Source organism: Sebastes fasciatus, chromosome 8 (assembly GCF_043250625.1).
Source record: "Sebastes fasciatus isolate fSebFas1 chromosome 8, fSebFas1.pri, whole genome shotgun sequence".
NCBI lineage: Eukaryota > Metazoa > Chordata > Actinopteri > Perciformes > Sebastidae > Sebastes > Sebastes fasciatus.
Window position 1 is genome coordinate 10,132,924 of NC_133802.1, and position 24,068 is coordinate 10,156,991.

General features: G+C 43.4%; 2 protein-coding genes across 5 annotated transcripts in view; one reads left to right on the top strand and one right to left on the bottom strand.

Moving 5' to 3' along the window:
* The first annotated feature begins 363 nt into the window (after positions 1-363).
* cox4i2 (cytochrome c oxidase subunit 4I2) lies at positions 364-8,172 on the top strand. Of its 3 annotated transcripts, none has more exons than XM_074643243.1 (5): positions 387-708; positions 5,584-5,683; positions 6,970-7,134; positions 7,364-7,495; positions 7,809-8,172. In XM_074643243.1, exons 2-5 carry the CDS (start codon positions 5,584-5,586, stop codon positions 7,940-7,942), a joined length of 531 nt encoding a protein of 176 aa, XP_074499344.1. In that variant the 5' UTR covers positions 387-708; the 3' UTR covers positions 7,943-8,172. The 3 variants fall into 3 exon arrangements, with proteins under 3 accessions (XP_074499346.1, XP_074499344.1, XP_074499345.1); XM_074643244.1 differs by lacking the exon at positions 387-708 and adding an exon at positions 5,222-5,370; XM_074643245.1 differs by lacking the exon at positions 7,364-7,495 and having other exon boundaries at positions 364-708.
* A 1,377-nt stretch (positions 8,173-9,549) lies between these two features.
* bcl2l1 (BCL2 like 1) overlaps positions 9,550-24,068 on the bottom strand; it is a 28,645-nt gene continuing 14,126 nt past the window's right edge. For both annotated transcript variants that reach the window (XM_074643241.1, XM_074643242.1), the window contains exon 3: positions 9,550-13,490. In XM_074643241.1, the coding sequence (XP_074499342.1) occupies positions 13,347-13,490 (144 nt within the window). In that variant the 3' untranslated portion in view covers positions 9,550-13,346. The remainder of the gene's footprint in view (positions 13,491-24,068) is intronic.

The following is a 24,068-nucleotide window of genomic DNA, read 5'->3' on the forward strand; positions in this document are numbered from 1 at the left end:
GTGTTTTGTGTTAGACTGTTTTGGGAAGCTCACACAGCCAGTAGTGTGTCCTTATCCAACCCCTGAGACTCACATACCAGCCCCAGCCAGTCAGCCCTGGGCTCAACGCCAGCCACCAGGACGGTGGCCTGCCGCCAACCTGCACTTACGGAGTAGTTAGTTGGGGTAAAAGGTTGCAACTTATCTCTCCTTGTGTGTGCCTTTCTTTTCTCTCTTTCCATAAAACCTCCGCCTCTCTTTCTCATGCACATGCGCGCACTCTCATTTTCTGCCCACTGTAAAGAATAATCTTCTCTGTGTCCTGAAGTAACCTCACCTAAAGCGACCCCCGTCGTCTCTGCTCTGTCTGCACCGGAGCTGTGAACAGAGCGGATGAGAGGAAGTATCTTTGAGACCTGCAGCTAAACTCAACCCACTTTCTCTTGCTTGCTCGGCCAGTCCTATCACATGCTTTTCTAGATTGTTTACTTGTACTGGTTTGGTCTCCCTCCCTCTCCCTCTCTTCCTCCCATCCAGCCTCTCTCTCTCTCTCTCTCTCTCTCTCTCTCTCTCCCCCGCCCACCAGTTGGTTCCTGCTTCGTTTTATGTGGTGATAATAAGAGCAGAGACGAACCGGGAAAGACGGCCTTATCAGCCCCCTTTCTCTCAAGATTTGGTGTTTTCCTGTTGCATCTTCTAATCCTGCAGTTTCAGTCTCTTACGACGACCGTGAGTATCTGTCTTTGCCGAATCAAATACACAGACTATAATGGTGTTTGGCAACAAGGAGGACTTGTAGGGATGACGGAGGGGTTAGAATCCCCCCCTCCCCTAAACCCCACACAGAGAGTGGCGGACGTGCAGAAAAGATAGTGCACCATGACACAGATCTGGCTGAGAGATCTGTATAAATGTGCAGGAGCTGTGTTGGTAGGAAGCTACAGAGTGAAGTATGTCAAACTTGATGGTGCTGTTTATGGCAGAATAAAAGATTGCTCCATACAATCCCATGCCATGTTGGATCCTGCAGGGATAAAACACGTTGCTCCTTCCAGTAACTTTTCCTACGTAATAACAAGGACTGCATGGTATTATTATTATCTTTCTTTAAATGTGTGTGTGTGTGTGTGTGTGTGTGTGTAAGTAAAACAGATTAAATGTTTTTGTTTACTTCTGCCCGTCTCAGAAGGTCAGCTCGGACGCTTAAATTGACTAAATGCCAAAATCCGCCATTTTCATTTGCTGTGTGTGTGTGTGTGTGTGTGTGTGTGTGTACTAAGCGGTTGAATGGCAGGTGAAAGGACAAACACAAAAGCAATATAAGAGAGACTCTTTCACCTCCTGGGAACCAAGTAAAAGAAGTGTCTTCCAATTTCTTTTCTTTTTAGTGATTTCCCTCCTATTTAAGGGTTAAAAGAGAATCTTACAATTTAGACTTTTTAATTCTTATTTTTAATTTTACAGCATGTCCACTGTAGTGGACCACCACAGGACAATTTTAGTGTGAAAAGACAGCCGACAGATTATGGCTGTAGAGTGATATTAAACCAAGAATACATTCATCTTGATTGAGAAACTAAAAAATATAACATTCTGGATTCATGGCAACAAATACTAGAAATGATATTTACAGTAAACGGGTAATTCCATGTAATGTTACACCCATAATGCACACAAATTAATATGTATCACTGACATTTATCTGAACATTGAGGTTTGAAGACTTCCCAGGTAGAAATGCAAATTGCCTCAAGAATGCAAAGTTTGTGCTTATGAGTATAGTAAATATGAGACCATAACACTGGGATTGTCCCAATGATGCACTACTACCTGACTGTATTTAAAGGGAGAGTTGTGATGTTTCTCAGTGGGGTTATATGAGGTACTTCTCCATAGTCAGTGTATTACCTACAGTAGATGGCGGTCGGCACGCCCCCAGTTTGGAGAAACAGACAGGAGTTACCGCTCAGAAGCAAAGCAATGAACTGCCAGCCCGTTCTCATTCCCAGGGCGTTAAATACCGACGCTTGTCACAGCCGTCAGCGTGTGATACCGCCGCACGAGGCACCCTTTAGTGCCGGACACGCGAGGCGTTCCATTAACTACGATGTAAACCCATCCGCCGCAACAGTAAACGCTCCGAGAAAGTGCGCCGCGAGTGTGATGACGTAGTTTAAAGAGCGAAAGAGACTCAGCAGGCAGGTGGGAGGGGAGGTGGGAGGTCCAACAAACACGAGGCTTTCATCCAGGTGACCGCTGTTTGTGTCCTGTGTGTTGAGTTTCACTTTCACGTTACAATCAGCTGTTTGTTCGTGTCCCGTGTTCACAACGTTCAGTGTCATTTTCACTGTACAAACGTAGTAGTTTCAAACCCAACCATGTTGTTCTTTCCTAAACCTAATTATAGTGGTTTTGATGCTAAGAATAAAGTGACACCAAGGGGTGGGACAAAGCGGCAGTATGTGACGAGTTGGGATGAGAATGTGTTGGAACTGCTGTAGACAGGGGCAGCAGCAAAATGTATTTTAGACACCTAAAAAAAAAAATCAACATCAGTTTAGGGTAAAGGCAAGGTAAAGTGGTGAAAATATAAAAAAAATAGCTTACACATGAACTGATATTGATTTTTTTAAGTGTCTAAAATCCGTTTTGCTGCTGACCCTGTCCACAGCAGTACATTACTTTGCTCCCGTGCTGGTACCCCTGTGTGTTTTTTCCAAACTCCATCTACTGTAGTAATACACTGATTATGGAGAAGTACCTCATACAACCCCACTGAGTAACACCTCAACTATCCCTTTAAATACAGTCAGGTAGTAGTGCATCATTGGGACAATTCCAGTGTTATGATCTCATATTTACCGTACTAATAAGCACAAACTTTGCATTCTTGAGGCAATTTGCATTTCTACCTGGGTAAATCTTCAAACCTCAATGATCACTGATACATGTCAGTGATACATAGTAATATGTGTATATTATGGATGTTACATGACATGGAATTACCCATTTACTGTAAATATAATTTATAGTATTTTGTTATCATCATCTTCTACTACCGGTTCAGACTCATCCTGATCTGTCTCTAATGACAGATCCAAATCTGAATTTCCCTCAACTATCTGGTAAATAATCCCCTCTGCTTCAGTTCTGTCTCCGACAACAATGTGGACTCTTTAAGTACATTAAGATGGTCTTGGTGTCCACTGCAATTGCCATTCATAAAAGGGCTATTATTTCAAAAGACAAATCATGTATCTGCTTTCAGAACTAAATGTATCATTCCTGAAATGTTAAACAAGAAAATATATGAATGTCATAGTAAAAAAAAACAATAGATAAACAGTATTTGATTTACCTCTCCTCTTTCCATAAAATGAGCTTTCACCTGTCACGTCCATTTATGATAGAAAGAAAGAGGAAGTTGCCAACGTCCATTACCTATCACATGAGATATCACTGGAGAGCCCAGGATGTCCTCTTTACAATACACCAGGGGTTGATAGAGTAGCTCAAAAGAGTAAAAGGAGATGCATGTGAACAATGCATGGGCTGGGTATCAATTACACATAATTCAAAACATTACTTAGAAACTTAAATCACAGACTGTGAACGTAAACTCTCTCCAACATCACTGCAGGGTTGATTATTCTTGTAAATCTAACCGTGCTTAAATTATCAGACATATCAGTTTCCATCACTGCAAAAATCACAGATCATATCTGAGCTATCAAAGGTCACATTTAGCTTGAACAGGCAGGTGGAGCTCCTGCTGGGCTCCATAAAGCCTGCTGCACCTGTACAACCTGCTTCTTCATTAGATGTCACGTTGACGTGTATTTAACAGTAAACACTAATGAGGAGGCCAGACCTGGCCTTCATCCAGGCCCCCTTTATAAAGCAGCTAATGAGATCTCGGAGGAGCAGGTCCACCATTGGCTTTTAAAGAGAATCAATGGCCAATTAAACATTCACATTACTGCAACATGAAACATAACAGACAGAGGAATCATTGTATGTCAATGTGTAAAATAGTTCAGTAGTTGTGGTTACATAAATACAACTTATTGTGCATTTCACTGCTTTTATCCTGATTACAATACAATTTACTTTGTAATAAAATAATACTGTAGGTGGGCTTTTTGGCATTTACTGTCCAACGGTAGTTGTTGTACACGTAAACAAAACTATTAGTCAAAGAGACAAAAAAAACTTTCAATAACAGGTTCTACAGGTCTATTAATACAATCTGCTACAGACAAAAGATAACTGTAAATTTCAGCACTTGTACAAGTAGCAATATTACTTGTTAGAATGATTTCCGACCGCACCTGAAGGCAGCATTAGTGCCAAAAACTGATTTCCACTCATGGGAGTGTGTGCAGCTTCTTAAAGGTCCCATATTGTAAAAAGTGAGATTTTCAGGTCTTTTACATTATAAAGCAGGTTTAAGTGCTTTATAAATACTGTTAAACTATCAAAACGCTCAACATACGGAGAAATACACACAGCCCGTATTCAGAAATTGTGCGTTTGAAACAAGCTGTCAGGATTTCTGTCCTTTTGTGATGTCACAAATATACAATATATACAATATATACATCATTACACAGTTGTAAATGTAAACATTCTAAATGTGTCCCAGCTTATTTCCTGTTGCAGTGTATGTAAATGACATCAGCTGACAGGAAGTAAACATGGACCCAAACTGTTACCTAGCAACGCAATTCCGTTGCAATTCTATTGAAATGCACTAAAACGGAGCGTTTCAGACAAGGGGTGAATACAGGTATATTCAGGCTGACAGTATGAGGAAAATAAAGGTTTTTTTTAACATTAAAGCATGTAAACATGTTCCAGTAGAAACACAAAATACAAGTATGAACCTGAAAATGAGCACGATATGGGATTTTTAAAGCTGTATCGGCCAGTTTATACATATACACATACAGTATATATACAAACACATGTATATATACTGTATGTCTATGAGTTTATAGTCTACAGCTGCTGTTATCTGGATCAAATACACATAACTGTATGTTCTTGGTATAATGTATAATGGCTGGTTTCTAATCTAGTAATTCTATCTGTAAATCATTATAATTACATTCAAATTCCGAATATAAACAAGGATATTAGACATTAAAAAACACATTAACAAAAAACTATTTCCTGTATCACGTAAATGACATGCTGCATGCTGCTCCCACGAGTGGAAATCAATATTTGGCTCAACACCTGTCTGTCTGTTGGCCGCTGCAGCTGAATTCAATTAATCAATTAGTCTGAACGGACTTTCAAGATCTCCAAACAGTTGAAACACATTGAACAGGAAGGTTGATTCGTCTAAAGAAATTCTTTACCACCTAATTAATCAGCTCATCTAAAGTAAGTCACACTCTTTATCAGGAGCATTTCACTCACACTGTGTGATTTAACTCTATATGATGTGTGAGGCCAGAACAACTAAACCCTGTTACCAGGATGATAATTAGCCTCGCCTGCTAATAATTAGCATTAGTAGTTTCTAGGATGGTTACCGGAAGTATTTAGTCAGAACTTAATAAACTGCTTCACTTCTTTTTTCTCACCTGTTTTCAGATGCTCCACCTGATGACAGGGCGCGCGGCAAGTCTGGTGGCCAGGCGCGCGACAGTGGCCTTCAGTACCAGCAGCGCGAGGATGGCGAGCCACGGTCACGGTATTAATGTAATAGGGACACACTCAGAATGACAGGTCTCCTTTAACTACCGGGTCAAAGTTCACTGGCTGATTGGCTGGTGTGGCTGGTATACAGGTGTTGCACCAAATTCTGTGACCCAGCAGATTCAGGGACCCCCCAATTAAGTAATCTAGGCTATTTAAGTACACATGTGAGGTCCTTGTACTTTACACAAGTCTTCTTTTCATTTATACTTTATACTCCGTTACATCTCAGAGGGAAATAATATACTAGACTAAATACTCCACTAACAACTAATGTCACAATTATTTGACAGCTTTAGCTACCAGCTAGGCTACCTGAGCTTCATCTACCCAACAGCATATAAAAGTAAAATAATTAGTAAGTTAATCAAATTATTTGGCAACTATAATAATAGAGAACATATTCAGCAGATGAATCCATAATGAGAAAAATCATTACTTGCAGAAAGAGCAGGCCTAATAATAATAATAATCTAATGATATAATATATGGCAGTGTAACAGTCACATTTTTCTGCATTTAATACTTAATTGTCCTCATTATACTTCAATACTTTCAATGCAGGACTTTTACTTGTAACAGGGTATTTTTTTACATATTAGTACTTCTTAGATCTGAATACTTCCTCCACCACTGCAGAGGCTACTTTATATTTTGATAGCTGGCGCTACATAAAGAGGCGGCTCATAGTTTTAAGATGTGAGGGACAGAAGTGACCCCGTAGATACAGAGAGGGTCAGACTGTAGAGCACTAACACCTATCAGTATCTGGTCCACCCTAAATAGCCCCCTTTTTTTGTGTAGTTAATCAAGTGTCACAGAATTTGATGGGTCGCAGAATTAGGTGTTACACTGGTGCAAATTTTTTCAAAAAGCCTACTTAGAGATTGTTGATGTTTGCTAGAACTGGTAGAGGGACGTAGTAAAGGTGGACAGTAGTAGGTTAAGCTGCATATATATACCCAGTATACCTGTGTATAACCAGTATAAGTGTGTATACCGTCCACTACACCACTGTCACTTTTAATTATATATCACTTTTACCATGATTCAGAAGGCTGATGAGCCAGACCAGGACGCCTCAGTGTAAAGTGCCCTATAACCAGCAGATGTCGCTGCTGTCCCATCATGTAGACAGATTGTCTTCTGGTCTGTTGTGTCTGATCTAGTGTAGGACACACGTTCCCATTTTCTAAACCAGGGTTTATTAACGTCCTCTTCACTGTACATTGTTGCAGCAGTCGTTCCCAAAAGTGACCCTTCGTGTCTCTGTCCATCCAGATGTGGCGGGGACAGTGGACATGTCTCAGCCGATGTACTCGGACCGTCTGGACACCCCTCTGCCCGACAAACCCTACAAAGACGTCCTGACCGCTGCTGACAAGAGCCTGAAACAGAAGGAGACGGGGCCATGGGGCCAGCTGACCGGCGAGGAGAAGCTGGCCTGTAGGTTTCCTCTCTGTGGAGCTGCTGACGTGGCTCACAATACTCCTCTAGGATTAATAGGATACACTCAATATTTATAGACCACATTTCGTTTCACTCAGTACAGTCAGTGGACATTTGAAGTAGTCGTGCATAATAAGGAATCTTACCATAGTGAGAATACAGGACAAGAGAAAGGAGAAATATTTCTGTTTCCCTTCTTGACCTCTATCTCCCACCCCCCCCGCAGTGTATCGGCTCGCATTCAATCAGACCTACGCAGAGATGAAGAAGCCGTCAGCAGAATGGAAGACTGTCTTTGGGGGTATCTTCATCTTTTTGGGTTTCACTGGCCTGGTGGTCTGGTGGCAGAGACTCTACGGTAAATCTGTGTTCACCCCCCTCCATCTCTTTTACATCAGACAATCTTTTTCACAGCAGACACTTTCACTAATCGCAGCAGGACCGGCACCGCTGTAACCAACAACATTACCTATGGCTCTGTTCCTTTGAAGTATCCCAGTGAGACGTACCAGTAAGCCAGAGCCCTGTAAATGGACTTCAGGCTATATGAGTGTTTGGCAGGTCAAGATGTCCGCTGTGAGAGAGCCAGAATAATGCATGCATGTTTGTGAATATACCGACTGTCCTGCAGAGTCCATTGAAGTGATGTCTGTCTGTCTGTCTGTCTCTAGTCTACCCTCACCGTCCCAGGTCCTTTGAGGAGGAGTGGCAGGCCAAACAGTTAAAGAGGACGTTGGACATGAGGATGAACCCCATCGAGGGCTTCGCCGCCAAGTGGGACTACGAGAAGGGCCAGTGGAAGTAAAGAGAGGCTGAGGGGCTGAGGTGGCACCGGGTCCGGACCTGTCCCCTCAGAGCGCGGATCCGTCTCAATCTGAATGTTGTATTCTAACTGTCATAAAGAAGCTTCTCCACCGTCTACATCCCTGGGGTCATTTGACTCTGTGCCACCTCCTACTCCCAGTCAGGAGCCTCTTATCTGTCCGTCCTGTTGAGACCTCATAATAATAAAGTTTTGCTTATGCCTCCGTCCAACTCTGTTCTGTTACCTGAAGTAATACACTCTGATGCTTCACATGCAAAGCAGTGAACAAGAGAATCTGACCATCAGTTTCATTACATTTCACTAAATACCTTTACTCAAGTCCAACTCTGACTTGTACTTTACTTATACTTTACTTATACGTACTTACTAGTATTTCCATTTTATGCTGTTTTATACTTCATCTCAGAGGGAGATGTGGTACTTTTTACTCCACTTCATTTATTTGACAACTATAGTTACTATAGTTGGTTAGTTTGATAGTTTGCAGGTTATTTTCATACAAAAGATTTGATCAGTTTCTAGAATGTTGCGTATCGTTCAGTGATAAAAGAAAAACAATTGCCTCCTTTTTAAAGGAATACTTCACCCTTAAAATGATCATTAGTAGGTCAACTAGTGCAGAGTCAGTTGAAAACACGCCTGTTCAGAACGGGCCAGATGCTTGGCCTGTCCGGGAGCAGACTTTAATGTTTGGCAAGGTAGGCAACTGCCAAACAGCTATAGATTTATTATAATGTTTAGATATGAAGAATATTGAATTAATTTACTATTCTAACTCATTATACCCTGAAATAACTTACAAAAGGCCCCCAAAGCATCTTGAAAATATGCAACTCAACTGTATACTACTTACTGTGTACTTCTACTTCAGAGGAAAACATTGTAGTACTACTTTACCTGACAGAGAAATGTTACTGGTTACGTATTTATTAATCTACACAGCATCGTATCAGAACTGAGAGCTCCACTGTGAACAAACGTTAAGTACATTTCAGTACACTGCACTGATAATACCTCTCTGTCACTCTTCAGTTAGTAGTTAGTTCATAGTTTTACTTCTTCTACCACTGTAGAAGAACTGTGTTTGCCCTCGGAGCCCCAAATCACTAAATCCGCCCCTGAAAAACACACCCAGGTCGCGGCTTACTCGAGGCTTACTCGCGGTTACTCTGATGAAACACTCTCTGGTTGGATTCTGCTTCCAGTCGGCTTTCTGCTCGGCCGCTCGTGTTAACTCCAGGTAGGCTAAGTGAAGAAGAGTTTGGCTGTAAAGTGAGCTGCAGTCAATGAGCCGTTGCTTGGCTCCTGGTGTTGCTGCTCGCAGCGTTGTCGGGGGCTCGTGCCCGTTGGGAGCGTGGAGCCGCGGTCCATCTGCTGTGGACGACATGCTCGTCTCAGTCTGCGGAGCCCTGAAGTAATTCCCATTTACTCATTTTGGGCGTAAAATGTACTTTGTTCAGGCTGATTTCTTCTGGAAATACCTTGAATATTTAACATGTCTTAATGAGCATCTCTTCATGCATGATTTGACACACCCACGCACTATATCCAAGACTCTGTAAAAAGACACAGCTAGACTTAGTACATCTTCAACATTGGCTTTATTAGGTTCAATGCAATTTAAGATTTTACAACAGCATTCTAAGACATACAAACAGACCATTGGACATGGCTCCATCTAGAATTGTGTACTCTTTACGGCCAACAAGAACGCACCCAGAGGCTGAGCCTTTTTGAAAATATCCTCTTACTTTGTTTGCATGTTTCTTGTCTATAGTGGCATCCAATAATAATAATAATAATAATAAGTCCAATAATCCTAAAAAAACAAAACACAACGAATGACAATGCACATCAATGCAAAGATGGAGTTTAAGGCCATTTTGAAGGGGCGCAATTATGCTTTTACACCAAATATAAATAATGTTTAAAAGCCATCAGTTCTGATTTTATTAAATATGTCACTAAGCTAACGTACTATTCTAATCAGTTTAAATAACTAGCATATATTTATATATATATGTATATACAGTATGTATATACTGTATATACAGTATATATAGGGACTTGCCAATGATGTCACACTTCCTTCATTTGTGCCTCCTTCAAGAACATTTTGCCACACAGAAAATGAACACGCACGCACACACGCACACACACACACACGCATGCACACACACGCACACGAACACACGCACGCACGCTCACACAAGTGTAGGAAGGGGAGTTGTTTCAGTGAGGGCCAGGGGGGGGCAGCAGAGAAAAGCCTGCGAGCAGCTTCTTGGTGGGGCATACACTATAAAAATATATATATACTGTACTGGAATGTATGAGAGCAGACCTTGGCTCATAAGATGCTCAGGACAACAAGCATTTAGAGGGTGGTACTCATCAATAGTCAATGCAGTTGGTCTTTTATTGGGTGACATATTATTTCCAGGGATAATAACAATCAGTTTAGAAGGAGGAACCCAAACGTGGACACCGATGAAGAGAGATGAGTCGTGTTTTTTAAACATGGAGGCTCAGCTGCTGGCCGGACCCTCGCACCGACCGACCGTGTAGTGATGGATGTTTGCTCTGTGTGTGTGAATCTAGAGCTGAACCTTTTCCAATGAGGAAATGTGCTGTGCTTTACCGAGCTGCTATAACACACATGAATAGAACCCGGGACATGTTGTTGTTAGCTGGAGACAGTACATGGAATAAGGGAGGGGTGGGGGAGGCGCCCCACCTGCCCTCCCTTCCCAGTAAATTAATGGAGCTGCCAGTTGTTGGTGCGTGAAACGCCAGGCGACAAACACTCCTCCGACTTCAGCTTGAAATTAAAGATGTTGAGACGAAACACAGAGTCTCTCAAGGACCACATGTGACTGGCAGGTCACATGTGGCGCCCCACCTGCCCTCCCTTCCCAGTAAATTAATGGAGCTGCCAGTTGTTGGTGCGTGAAACGCCAGGCGACAAACACTCCTCCGACTTCAGCTTGAAATTAAAGATGTTGAGACGAAACACAGAGTCTCTCAAGGACCACATGTGACTGGCAGGTGTGTGTGCGTGCTGAGGTGTGTTTGTGTGGAGCACCAGGTGGGCCAGCTGTGACTGACACACGTGACTAGATGCAGAGACAGCCGGGGGATCGCAGAGGAAGAGGAGGAACTGGATGGAGAGGAAGGGAGGGAGGAGGAGAGAGGAGCTGGATGGAGAGGAAGGGAGGGAGGAGGAGAGACGGATGGAGATTTGACAGACTGGAGGTGTCTGGGGAGGACGGAGGAGGAGAAGTTGGGTGGGGGGGGTAACTGAGAACGGATATGTGTGAGATGAGATGTGAAGGTTTGGGTGCGTCTACTGTTACGCTCCTACAGCCACTGACAGCTGCTGATTGGCTGACGATGGTAAACAGACACGGCGTCGTCTCCTCACAGACGGACGCTTCATCAGTTTGCTACAGAAATGTTGAAAAGGCGATGATGTTCACTCTGATGATAACGTGAAGCATGATGTGTCATTCAAATATTTAATTATTATATTTAAATGCAAGATTTGACTAATGGTTGAAAAATAAGGAATGATTAGTGAATCAGCACGGAGAGGAACAGCATCTCCCGTTTTGAGCACTGCAGCACACAATGCATAATTACACACTTTATTTTAACCCCGTTATTAACAAATATGGCCGCACGGCTGACGGTTACTTTCATTTTCGATTCATCACATTTTTTATTTTTTTATTATTACTGAATGATTTAGTCTATAAAATGTCAGAATATAGTGAAACATGTCTGTCACAATGTGAAGTCTAATGTCTGGTTTTATCAGACCAACAGTCCAAAACAATTACATAAAATCAGCAAATCCTCACATTTAAGAAGCTGGGACCGGCGTATGTTTGTCATTTTTGCTTGATAGTTATTAATCAATTATCAAAACTGTTGCGGTCGACTTATCGATCAACTGACTAATTGTTTGCAGCTCTATGAACAATAAATACGTTGTTTATTACACACTATAATGGAGTTGTTAACCAATATAAGGATTTTTCAAGTGTTTATTATTGTATTTTTCAACAATTTTAACTTGGCATCTTTAACGGGACTATGTAGACATAATGCATGAATAACAATATTTCTTATGAATAAATTGTCCAGAACAATATCTGGGCTGATGTTATCTTATGGCAGTAATCAGTGTACATGTCGGATATCACACAGTAAGGATTTGGTCGTGTGTGTAATCATATCATTAAAATAATATGATTTATACAGCAGTTATGGATGCATCACAGGAGAAGTTATCATTGTGGACAAATACATTTATTAAATGTTTGCTTCTAAATGCTAAATAGGAGGGTTAAAATAAAGTGTTGCATAAAAAAAATTAAAAAAAACTTGACACCCCAAATCAGTGACGTTCTGCTTCCAAGTGTTGGATGTGTTGCTACAGTATCCGCTGCGTCTCTCAGCTACTGCGCAGTAAACATGGCGGCTCTGAAGCTGCTGCGGCGCCTTGGTTGGATGGACTTGCGGTCGCACTGACTGGGAGAACTGGCCACACGCGGCGGTCTGGCACTGGGCGGGCTGACTAAACACAAACAGGATCAAATCAAGGCCAAGTGTGACCATAGAGCACGGACCAGTGGCAGCACTGGGTTTAATGGTTCACTAATCCTAAAACCAAAACGCACCGACAAACACAAACAAGCAGACGAGTCTGTCCCCCGTCTAGTCTGAGACTCCCTAAAAATCTGTTTGACTCCTTTCATACAAACATGAAGCGTGAAGGGACACAGGGCAAGACAAACAAAGCAGTATATGAAGTCATGGACTAAGATGTTCTACTGGGTGTGATGTGATCAGGATGGCAGGAAGCAGGAAGTACAGAAGGTGTGGTGGGGGGGGCCGGTGCTACATCCTTCCCCTGCCTTCACTCTCCATATGGCACATACGAGGCTGCTGTAGACGAGACATGCAGAGCAGCCCAGACCCGGACACACGGTCTTCCTCACAAGACTGGAGTCACTTTTAGCCTCTTTTTGAGGGCAAAACTGGGAAAGCAAAATTTGTTAAAACTAATGCAAACGAACAGTAGGAGGAACAAAAGAATAACATGTCTGTCTCTTGTAGAAGGTGGAATAAGGTGAACACATGAATACTAGGAACTCGTCCTCTTCTCTTTCTCAAAAGTTCAACAACATGTGAGAGTTCTTAGTCCACTGTGTGTGTGTGTGTGTGGGGGGGGGGGTGTAGGGAGGGGTGGGGAGTAAACATCATCAGCAGTTCTGACGAGACAAACGGGACCTTCATCTTAACTTGGGTGGCTTGTAGGTTGAGGGGTAGTGAAGGAGGCCGGTTGGAGGAGAGGGTGGATCTCCCCCTCCCCGCCCACTCACAGGCGTTTCTGGGCGATGAGCGAGCCCACCACGACGCCGGTCACCAGGGTCATCCCCGCCAGCAGCCACTTCTTGAAACTCTCCTGAGACCTCCGGCTCTCTGCCGCCGCGTCCTGCCCAAAGACTTCAGCAAAGCGCTCCTGGCAGACGTGAGAAAAAAAGGGAGAAGAAGGGGAAAGGAAAGGGTTAACACCGGGGTTCTTGCTGCTGACTGTGTGACATTATTCAAATCTGACACCCCACACACACACTTCCCAAAAACTCAATTGCTTCAAAAAAACCCATAGAAAGAAAAAAAACCCAGCAGGCAGGTTGAGAAGCTCAGGTAGATTCCCTATGTAAAGGTCTCTGGGCTGCTGGGTATCTGTTTGACTGTCACACAGCCCACATAGTCACATGGAGAACTTTCCATCAACCGCAGCAACTAACAGGTGAGGTTGACATCACGGCCAGCAGAAAGACAGAGAGTGAAACGACAGAGGGGAAATCAGTGAATCACAGAAAGAATGTGTGTGTGTGTGTGTGTGTGTGTGTGCGTGTGTGGACTCCGAGTCGACTCATTCAACCCGAGTTAACCACATGGTGACTAAAAATGATCAAATCAGCTCCGATTACACAACTCACTAATTCACTACGGCAACGCCGGGTAAATACAGGGCGCAGCCTCCGTTTGAATCCGGCGGAGCTAGAAATATTAATGCATGCATACTGTATGATACACATCTTTAAAACACACAGTGAAGTAGCAGCAAAAGAGCCGGAGTTCGATGCACAAATATTGTCTTGTTACAGCTCTCTCAGATGTGATCAGTAAAGAGAAGAGCTTCTGGTTCGGACTGATGGTCGAACTGAACGTGAACTTGAAGATGCCACCTCGGGCTCTTTCTGGGAAATTACAAGATCATTTTTCACTTTTTTTAAATGATATTTCATTGACTTAATGACCGATTAATCTCGAAAATAATCCGCAGATTATCAATAATGAAAAGAATCGTTAATTGCAGCCACACAGAAATTTAAATATAGTCACTGACATGCAGGTAAAAACTATACGCTATGCATTGTTTATATGCGCTAACTACATGCACTAGAGCTACATGGATGAATCGGCTGATTTAAGCTTATAGCAGATACATCAGTATCATGATATATCTGTGACAGAGATGTTATCATCACTGTGACCAGTCCCACTATGGAGAACATGAGATTATTGTTGTGTATAAAGCTTCACACTAAAGGTTACTACAGTCATTTACCCTCCTGAGTCACAGTGTTAGAAAGAAAACTACATTGTATTCTGAGCTGAGAGTGAAACCACAATGTGTAGGTTACTATTTGAATGTGAGATCACTGATTGTTAGGTAATACGGTGATATACAGTATGTCAACACCATTTGTTGCTAAAGTAATAACAGAACCACTGGGGTCATCAGGTCATGAACTTCCATAGCTCGCTGCCCTCTGTTCAAACCGCTGACAGCAGTCCGTCTGTATCTCCGTCTCCCTTCTATCCTTCCTGGTTGACGTCGGGGAGTAGATCTCTGTCCCACAGCACACTCACACACACTGGCATGCAAGTGAAACATCAACACACACACTTTACAGTTGCCTCTGTCTTACTGATTGGTTGTTCTGCCTGTGACCTGGAACAGCCTCAACGTGACCCGTACTAGATACACACTTTAAACCTACTGTACACATGTGATCTGGCACCTGTTTTACAGAGAAAAGACCATATTTGGGCTATCCTGTTTCTGTGCAACTCCCTCTGACCAGCGGCGTCCTTCAGAGTTGAGGTGGCAGCACACTTATGACTACTTGTACTGCTGTTGCTCACTTCTCCTTGAATTCAAGCTGCAATAAACCTCCAGTCTTAAAAACATCTGAGGGTCTCCTGTTGCTCCTTCAGTCTCCAGTTAATTGCTCACAAGATTTCCATCACAATGATTGTGCATAAAAGCGGTAACATTAGTAGATAGACCTTCGGGGAATGATTGAATATCCAACCAGGATGTTGGTCTTCCTCTCCCGACTTGAATCTCTGCAAATTAATGAGCGTTGGTATCGACTGGATCAGTGAGGAAATGAGACGGCGTGTCCCAAGGCTGTAGGGGGGGACGGGGACGGGGGGTGGACGGTTTGAAGAAAACCTGCCGGTGACATTATTAGTTGCCACAGTAACTGACCCAGAGTTAGTGATTTATATTCCTGGAACTGAGAACCCTGAGGTTCCTTCAGCTCAGGGTGTCTGGAACAGACCCCAGATGGACACATTAGAGGAAACGATACAAACCAGTACAGGCACAGTGACAGCCGGATGTAGAGGAGCGAGGAGGCGTGTGGCGGTGGGGGGTAGCATTCCTGAGGCATTCCAAGAGCTTTCTTTTTCAGCACTGAATCCTCAGCCACATCCATACTTCAACTAGGTACGAAGCACATTCCAGGAGTTTGACGTCATTGTGATTTATGTTGGATAACGGTTGGGTGGAGACTAGTTTCTCTGGCTGCCTGACGAGGTGACATCATCACCAGCAGTGGTAGTGCAGACTAAAACCAGAACAATGAAACCGACTGGTCCCTGACAGGTCTCAGGAAACACACCAACAATGAGACTACAGGATTACTTAACAGCATACATGGAGGAGGGGGAGGGTGTGTTCGTTTTACACGTCGTCATGTCCGACTAGGGTTTCTGAGGAAAGGAATGTTGGCTAAGCGGCTGATACTTCTAAGAATACGTGGGGTGTGAATGTGCTGGTGTAAGATAAGGAGGAGATGAACTCACTTCTGTGGTGTGTGCTACAGTCTTAACCACAAACTGATCGATATGCGTCATCACAGGAACAGGAACAGTAACCATACAATGTACGTATTTAACGGTGTTGAACTTGGAGTAACAGCAACTCTGGTGATATTAAATTTTTTGTTATTGTCAATTAATCCCATCAAAAGCCCAAACCAACAATGAATTGATCCTACTTAACATGTGTTAGTAAGTCTGTGTGTCTAAAGCCTGATATCTCTTCTTCCGCTGTGCCATAGAGCTCCATTAAAAACACATTTAGCCATGAATTACGGCCAAACAAAAGTTGGTAAAAGTTTAAGTTTATAACTTTTACTGGCGATGTTTTGCCAGAGAGGACCCTCAGCCAATCAGTTAGCAGATCCTACGACTCCTGTGACATGTTGACCTGTGTTACAAAGAATGTCTTCCTGCCTGAAACACATGAACACGCCTCCCGGACGCAGAAAAATTTAATTATTGCTTGCTGCAGATCAGGAGGGCAGCTTGCGGGCCGAGCCGGTCTCACAGTAGCTCTGTTCATTCATGGTTTAGCTCTAAATAAACACACGCGCACAGTAAAATACTGTAGCAACTCAGTGAGCAAACATCCTAGAGAAGCTTTTACACTTGAGCGAGTGGCTCCCAGTCAGTGAGTAGGACCTGAGGAATTTGTAAATAGGTAACCGAGTGCAACACAGAAGCTTCAAGTTTCACTGAGGACACTCTGCCTCTCATACAAGGTTCACTGAAGGTGAGAAGTTCACCTTCAACCCTCCTCGGTCCTCTCAGCCACTCGGCCGAGGCCACGTTAATAACTGCGAGGGATTCTGTCTGCGTGTGAGGAAGCCGAGGAAGAGTAAATATTTGTCTTCCGGCAGGCCTTGATACAGCACGTGAACGTTTTTTTCAGAAAAGATAAACTGGCCTTCTTGCCGGCACCGGAATGAACTGTCGAGGTTACTTATGACACAGATGGCAACTTGGACGGATACACAGGAGTCAGAGTGAGCCAAAAAAGACCAGAATGATGACTGAGCTGCATTACAGTAAAGCAGGTGGAATTAGCCACAGGGGGTTGATAAATGGTACTAAAGTATGACGTAATGTGATTACACAGTGCTGTACGTCATGTTTGACTGATCTTAGAGACCGCTGCCGGTCCCTTCCTGTGAAAGAACACCGGAGGAATGTTGGGTGTAGAGAGAAACAACTTGTGATGCTGACTGACACCTGTAAAACAGACATGTCAGGACATGTTTTCATTCAGTGGGCAAGAAATATATAATATGAAGCAATGTGTACTGATTTTCTGTTATTTCTTTACCTATAGTATCTACCTATAAATGTAATTTCTTCCCGTGGGATCCAGAAAATCGTCTTCATTGTAGTTTCAGTGTACCATCACCTCTGTTTAATGTCTCCACCGGCATTACCAGTCAGCTCCCTGTGCACATGTTGGTTTGATATGCTCCATCTCTCCTAGTCCCACCTGGCAGGTAAACCCAGTCTTTATCTACTCTCTCACTTTCCCCTTTCACACGGTCACACCTTTATTTCTTCTTTATCTCCAGTCCGTTCCCAGAGGAAATCAGGTGCTAGGCAGCAGCCCTGCAGAGCGCTTTCAGGTCTCCTCTCCGTTTTTTTTTGTTTTTTTCTCCCTGCTTTTCTCGGTCTAACTTTCTCTTTCTTCGTTAGCCGGGGAGAAAAAAAAAAAAAAAGAGGATGAGGGAGGGATTAGCTCATGAAAGCAAAAGGTTGGATATGAGAGAGAAAGGGAGAGAAAATAGTGAAGGGGCACAGGAAAGGAGATTCTGCAGTCGGTTGCCACGGCTACCGGGAAGCAGCTGATTAGGGTGTGTGATGTGTGTGAGTGTGTGTGTCTGGGCCTGTAGGTCCATCTCTGTGGCTGATAAATGGCCCGATGCTACATGTGGAGAAAGGAGCGTTTTAACGATCATTAGCAGCAGCTTCCGATTCATCAGCTCCGACTTGTCGGTTGCTCCGGTGTTGCACCATAACAAGCTGCAACACTCAAATCCCCTGATGGTGAAAGCCCCTGACCATGACACACACACGTACACACACACACACACACACACACCAGACGTCGATTAATACATCACATCCTGTTCCTTTTAGGCAAAATGGGGCTGGAGATGAATTGAAATTCAATAACTTTGAGAGGGCACATTGCATTAATATCAGTAATCATATGTGTAATCCTGATGTCGGGCTGAATGCTGTGAGTATCCGGCCTTGTGAGCCGAGCAGTTACAGAGAAATCTGTTCATCTTGTTCCTCTTAAAAAGTCGAAAAGTTGACACACCACAAACTGTATTCTGTATTTATAAATGCTTAATCAATGGGTGGATTAAATGGAGAAAAAAAATTGTCCAACAACCTTTTTGATAATTGATGAATTTACATCAGTTACAGATTCTTGAATGTGAGGATTTTTACATCACTGTAGAAGTTATAAATTACCAGAACTTTATTTTCTTTTTAGTCCAGACCAAAGATCGAGCACCCTGAGATCTTTACTGTGTAAAGGATCCGGTTATAGCTCAAGCTTATAGTGAGGTTATTGTGATAACTGTGTTAGGCATTGTTATGAGGCAATAAACATATACTTATAAAACAAAAGCCAGTATCAGTCAGACTTGACCAAGGACGTCTCTAACTTATGATTGGCAATCACACTAATATCTGTTTAATCAAAACCATAATATACATCTTTATTGCAAACAAGAATAAGCATTAGTCGTAGCTCTGGTATTTGGATTAGCACCAAAGCACTGAAGTTCAGCTGTATGAACAGCGAGAGTCCTTCCGTCTCTGTGTGCAACATCTGACCTAGACAGCTCCCTTTTAACAGACAAGGACCGCTTTCTAACAAGCCCACAGAGCACATGATGTTCAGGCCACACTGGCCACAAGTTGCGACAGGAAACTGGTTGAAAGACGTAGACACGATGTCCATGACCAAACATGCTGACGCAAGACAGGAAGCTGAAGCTCCCATTCACGTGCAGAGAAGAACCCAGAGGGTTCCGTGTTGAGAACTGGAAGCGTCTCTACTGTGAGAGACAGCTGACTAAGGCTCTTTCCCCGGGACACACAGAAGGGCTGCTCCCTTTCAATAGCTATGACTCGACAAAGGCCATCTAAATCAATCAGCTTTGAACCAGTCCCATCCAGAGAGAGGACAAATGAGCACATGACATAAAGTTACTGGAACTGGAGGAGGTGATGCTCTGTGGGGAGCCGGGCATCGTGGGAAAGAGAAAAACAAACAAATAATAATGGCAAGGGATGTGGGTAGGGTTTGGTGTTTCTAAAAACATTTGAGACTTGACTTGAACTGATCAGCAGAATCAGAAATTCATTTGATAAAGAATCCCCTGTTGTTGTAATATATTTGGGATTCAGTTTAGAACCAGGGCTGCGGCTCATATAATCCTTTTTCTCTTAGGAAGGTTCCTAACGGAGTGAAATGACCCAGAAGTATCTCAGTAACAGCCGTGATTAGAGCTGTTCGAATTCTTTAAATGCTAAGGAAAGGAGCTTCAATACTTCCTTTACTATCTCCTTTAGCATAGGATACACTGGACGATCCTTTACCAAACGAAAAGAGAGAATAACATCCCATAATCCCAACCTCATGACGTTTTCCATCGAGGTCAAGGAAAGTGGTTAGGAAAAGTTAGGACGTAATTTTTTTTACTTCGACCGCAGCCCTGTTCTCGATACCGCACCCTCCCTAACCCTGTGTCACTGTTTCAGTGATCTGATATACATAAACAACTAGGAGCATGCTTTGAATTCCTCATGCTTTTGTTATGAAGTGCATAACCGTGTGTGTGTGTGTATGTGTGCATGAATGAGCAGAATGTGATGAGTCACAATGAAGATCACATCCTCACAGTCAGCAAATGAATGGCCAGAAAGGAATGAAGGAGCAAAGGTTTGTGTTGTTGTAAATCTAAAGCAAGCGTTCTAACTAGCAGCAAACTTTTTATAGTGTACTGTAGACAAAGCATCCAGTTCCACGAAGAACTGAATACCAGTATTATAGAGATATGGATCTTAAAGAATCCCAAAAGTGAGAAGTCCAAAGGATGTGAACATGCGGGGTGAGGTAGGAAAAGAGAAAGCAGGATCACAGTTCAAGAGTTCACAAGTGGCCAGTGACCAAGAAAAGCCTGACGATCACTGAGGAGGTCCCAGGGAGAAGAAGCTGGCTCTTAAAACATCGTAATGTCAGCCGGAGTTGAGTAAACACTTTGGTACACGAAAACACCACGTGGGCTTGTGCAAACGCACACAGACCTCCACAACACACCACATGATGTGTGTTGTTTATCGAGTAGTTGTGACTGATGAAACAGGGTTTACAGCAACACGGAGAGGAGACACCATGTCCTGGCTGCGTGAGACAAGATGATGTCATACAGGAGGAGAGAACGTGTATAAAGTTCCAAGTGCAGTGAGTGAATGTGATGTGTTGCGCTGTGACCTCTGCCTCACATAGTGAATAACGGTCCATGAGCTTATCATGAGATCACAGTGACTCGGCAAGATGAAAAGAAACAGCAGATAAACCGCCTGAGGGAATTACAGACTGAAATGTCAGGCTGAAGGACGATGATGAATCCAACAACATCATCCACCTTTTAACACCAACAATCACAGCAGCCTTTCTAGACAACAAGTATTGCTGTACTATACAGTGAGCCTTATTTACACAAGTATTCAGACATTTCACATTCAGCTCAGGTTGACCTGGGTCGACCCGTGCATCACTACCAGATGCACAAAGCCTGTCAAGACTTACCTGAGAAGACCTGAAAGTGGAATTGCTGCCAAAAGTGCTTCTACCAGGTACTGAATAAAGGCTCTAAATACTAATGTAAATGAGAGACTTGCTTTGTCATTACGCTGTCAGACAGAGAAAAGCAGGGTTTATAGCTGGAGCTTAGTTGAGTTTATTTAAGGATCCCCATTAGAATCACATGGATGTGCCTCTAGTCTTCCTGGGATCCTGAATAAGCAGGAGCCCTAAGCGTTGGCTACCCCACTACCTCAATACAGTCTCATTGAAATGAATGAGTGGGCTGCCCTTTTTTTCATGCAGTGCTTATGTCTCAACACAGCCTCAGTTTGGTTCAATATCATTATAAAAAATAATGATCTCGCAGTTTAACCATCATAACCATCATGACCTTCATCCTTATCAAGAGTGTCATCACCATCATATTATTATAATCTCTGTAGTCATTATTAGCAGGGCTGTAACGGTACGTGTATTCATACTGAACCGTTCGGCACAGGATGTCCGGTCTACTACTCCCACACGCGGATCAGAAATTCTGGAGTTTTACCTGGTGAAGTTTTGGCAGCGCACCAGTTGTTGTCAGCTGTGGCATGCTAGTTGGTTTAGTCGAGCTAATCAAGCTCAATGAACAACGATTTGTGTCAAACTGGATGGAGACACTGTTAAACTGAAGTCGGGTATATCGGACGGATACACTGCAAACATTTAATCTACGTCGGCATCACCTGAATGTGTCGATTAGCGGAACGAAACAAAAACAGACTGGACGGCGAGTCCTTCTCTCCACTGCGTTCAGGCAGCCTCCCACTGCAGATCTATGTTCAGTCGGGGGAAAAAAAGCCAACAATGTGAGCGACTGTTCCTCCTTCCTTATCAATGTGCTCATCATGTCCATGAGTTCCATCTCTTCCTGCTCCTCCTCAAGGCCTTCTGACCTTTTATCATCCGCACCACAATTACCAAGACATTCTCAGAAGGGAGTCAGGCCCGGCTGCCAAACATCCCATGTGACCAGGAAAGGTAGGAATGCTGTAGAGCTATAAGCTCTAGGCAGAGAAAGCCACAGCCCAGACTCCGGCATTTAAACTGATGCCAGTCTTTAATGGGCAAGTAGGGTAACGCTTCAGATTCTACTTCAGCAAGTGACAAGAACTGGATAAAACTATGGGCACAATCGACACAAAACAGAAGTCAAATGGGAATTAAGTTCAATCAAAAAAGACAGACTGCTCAAGCTGACAGCCGAAAAGATGAAAATGCACCCCCCCCCATGAGAGGAGCATATGAAAAATACATACACTTACTGATGCCTGAAGAGGAGCACATTCCTTCAAATCGTGTTGCTTAAAAATGTGCATGTTTCATATGGCCTAAGTTCTTCTTCCATTGGTTATGGAGCTATTTTATATTTAAGTGTTCGCCTGTATAAACAGGACTCTCTTTGCACTGGATGTGGTTCCCCTCTACTTGTTTTTCTGATGGACTGCTGGGAACAAGAAAACAGGACATTTTAAACAAAAGGCTGACGGGCAGCAGCTCTACACACACTAAAGGTCTTAAAGCAGCAGCGGGTAGAAATGGAGTAAATGTGATTTTAAAAAGTTTGTCTTATAAAACGGTCACTATATCCTGACAGTAGTGCATGAGAAAGATAATCTGGAAAAAAAATCATGTTCCTCTGTGTCCTCCGGTGCTCCTAATGGCATCTGCAGGATTTCACAGACCGGAGGAAAACAACCAATCAGAGTCGAGCTGGAGCCTTACCGTCTCTGAGCAGCTGTCAATCACTCGCCAACTCTGATCAAACGGTCAAACTAGGCAGCGCTGATCAGATATGAATCAATATTCTGTTACTGTAATGCCTATTTCTCGCATAAAATGTTTTCAGAAACATCTTGTAGTGTACTGTTTAGCTGTAAAATGAGAAAGTTTGTGACCCGGCAGCCATGTTGAGATCTGTTGAGGAAATACCAAGCACCGCCCACCAGCCGGAGAAAACTTTCTAGGCATTACATTAACAGAATATTGATTCATACATGTTGATCAGCGCTGCCTAGTTTGACCGTTTGATTGGAGTTGGCGAGTGATTGACAGCTGCCTCCGCTGAATGAACAGCCAATAGGAACGCTCTCTCTCTCTCTGAAATGACCTGTGATTGGCCAAAGTCTCCCGGCACTGGCTAGATTTTCTAAAGTCTTAAAACAGATTCATGAGGAGGTGCAGAAGTCTAGTTTTCTCTCAGAACACTTGAATTACAATATGCTCAAACGTTATTATGGAAGTTTTGCCCAATGATGCCAAAAAATATTCTGCCTACAGCAGGTTTAACTGACACAGCTTTGAATCAAGAGAAAGTGGTGTGATTATAACTTGCCAACCTTTCTTCATTCTTCTTCTGCATGACAAGCTAAAAAAAAAAAACTACTCCCAGGAACGAGGAAGAGGAGCTTATCGACACTAGGTCATCGTCCATCAGTCATTGACGCTCTGGTTGACTTCACGCTGTTGGCTAGATCACTGAGATCAATGCTGGCGGTGAAAGGGCGGGTGAGGGGACGGCAGAACTGGTTTGAAGTGTGATGAATCATTTCCAGAAGTAGAAAGGAAGCGAGAAAAATGGGGAAATTGAATCATTAAACCTCCCCTCAGTGGTGACACTTTGTGCCAGAATCAATGTACTGTGTTTTGGACCTTGGAGTTGGCTCTGTGCGTGTCTATGTGTGCACGTGTCGAGCCGGCGGTGAGACCATGAATTAAAGAAGAGATTAATGAGTCAGGACATGGAGGCTCAGACTCTCAATCTGTTCCCTGCCCTACTCTGGGGGCTGTCTCTCTCCACAAAACCCCATTCTGTCAGCACACACATATACACGCACACGCACACGCACACGCACGCTCACTGTTGAGGCACAGCAGGAAGGCCAAGGACTCAGGACTGGATGTACCTCTGGCAGAGAGAGCACATGTTTGGGAAACAGAGAGGATAAGAGGCGCATTCTCTGTGACTGGATGTGTAACCCTCCACCCCTGTAGGCCATCGCCCCATCCAGACACCTCACCGTGACCCCGAAACCTGCCATCTGTCTGCGCGACAGAGAA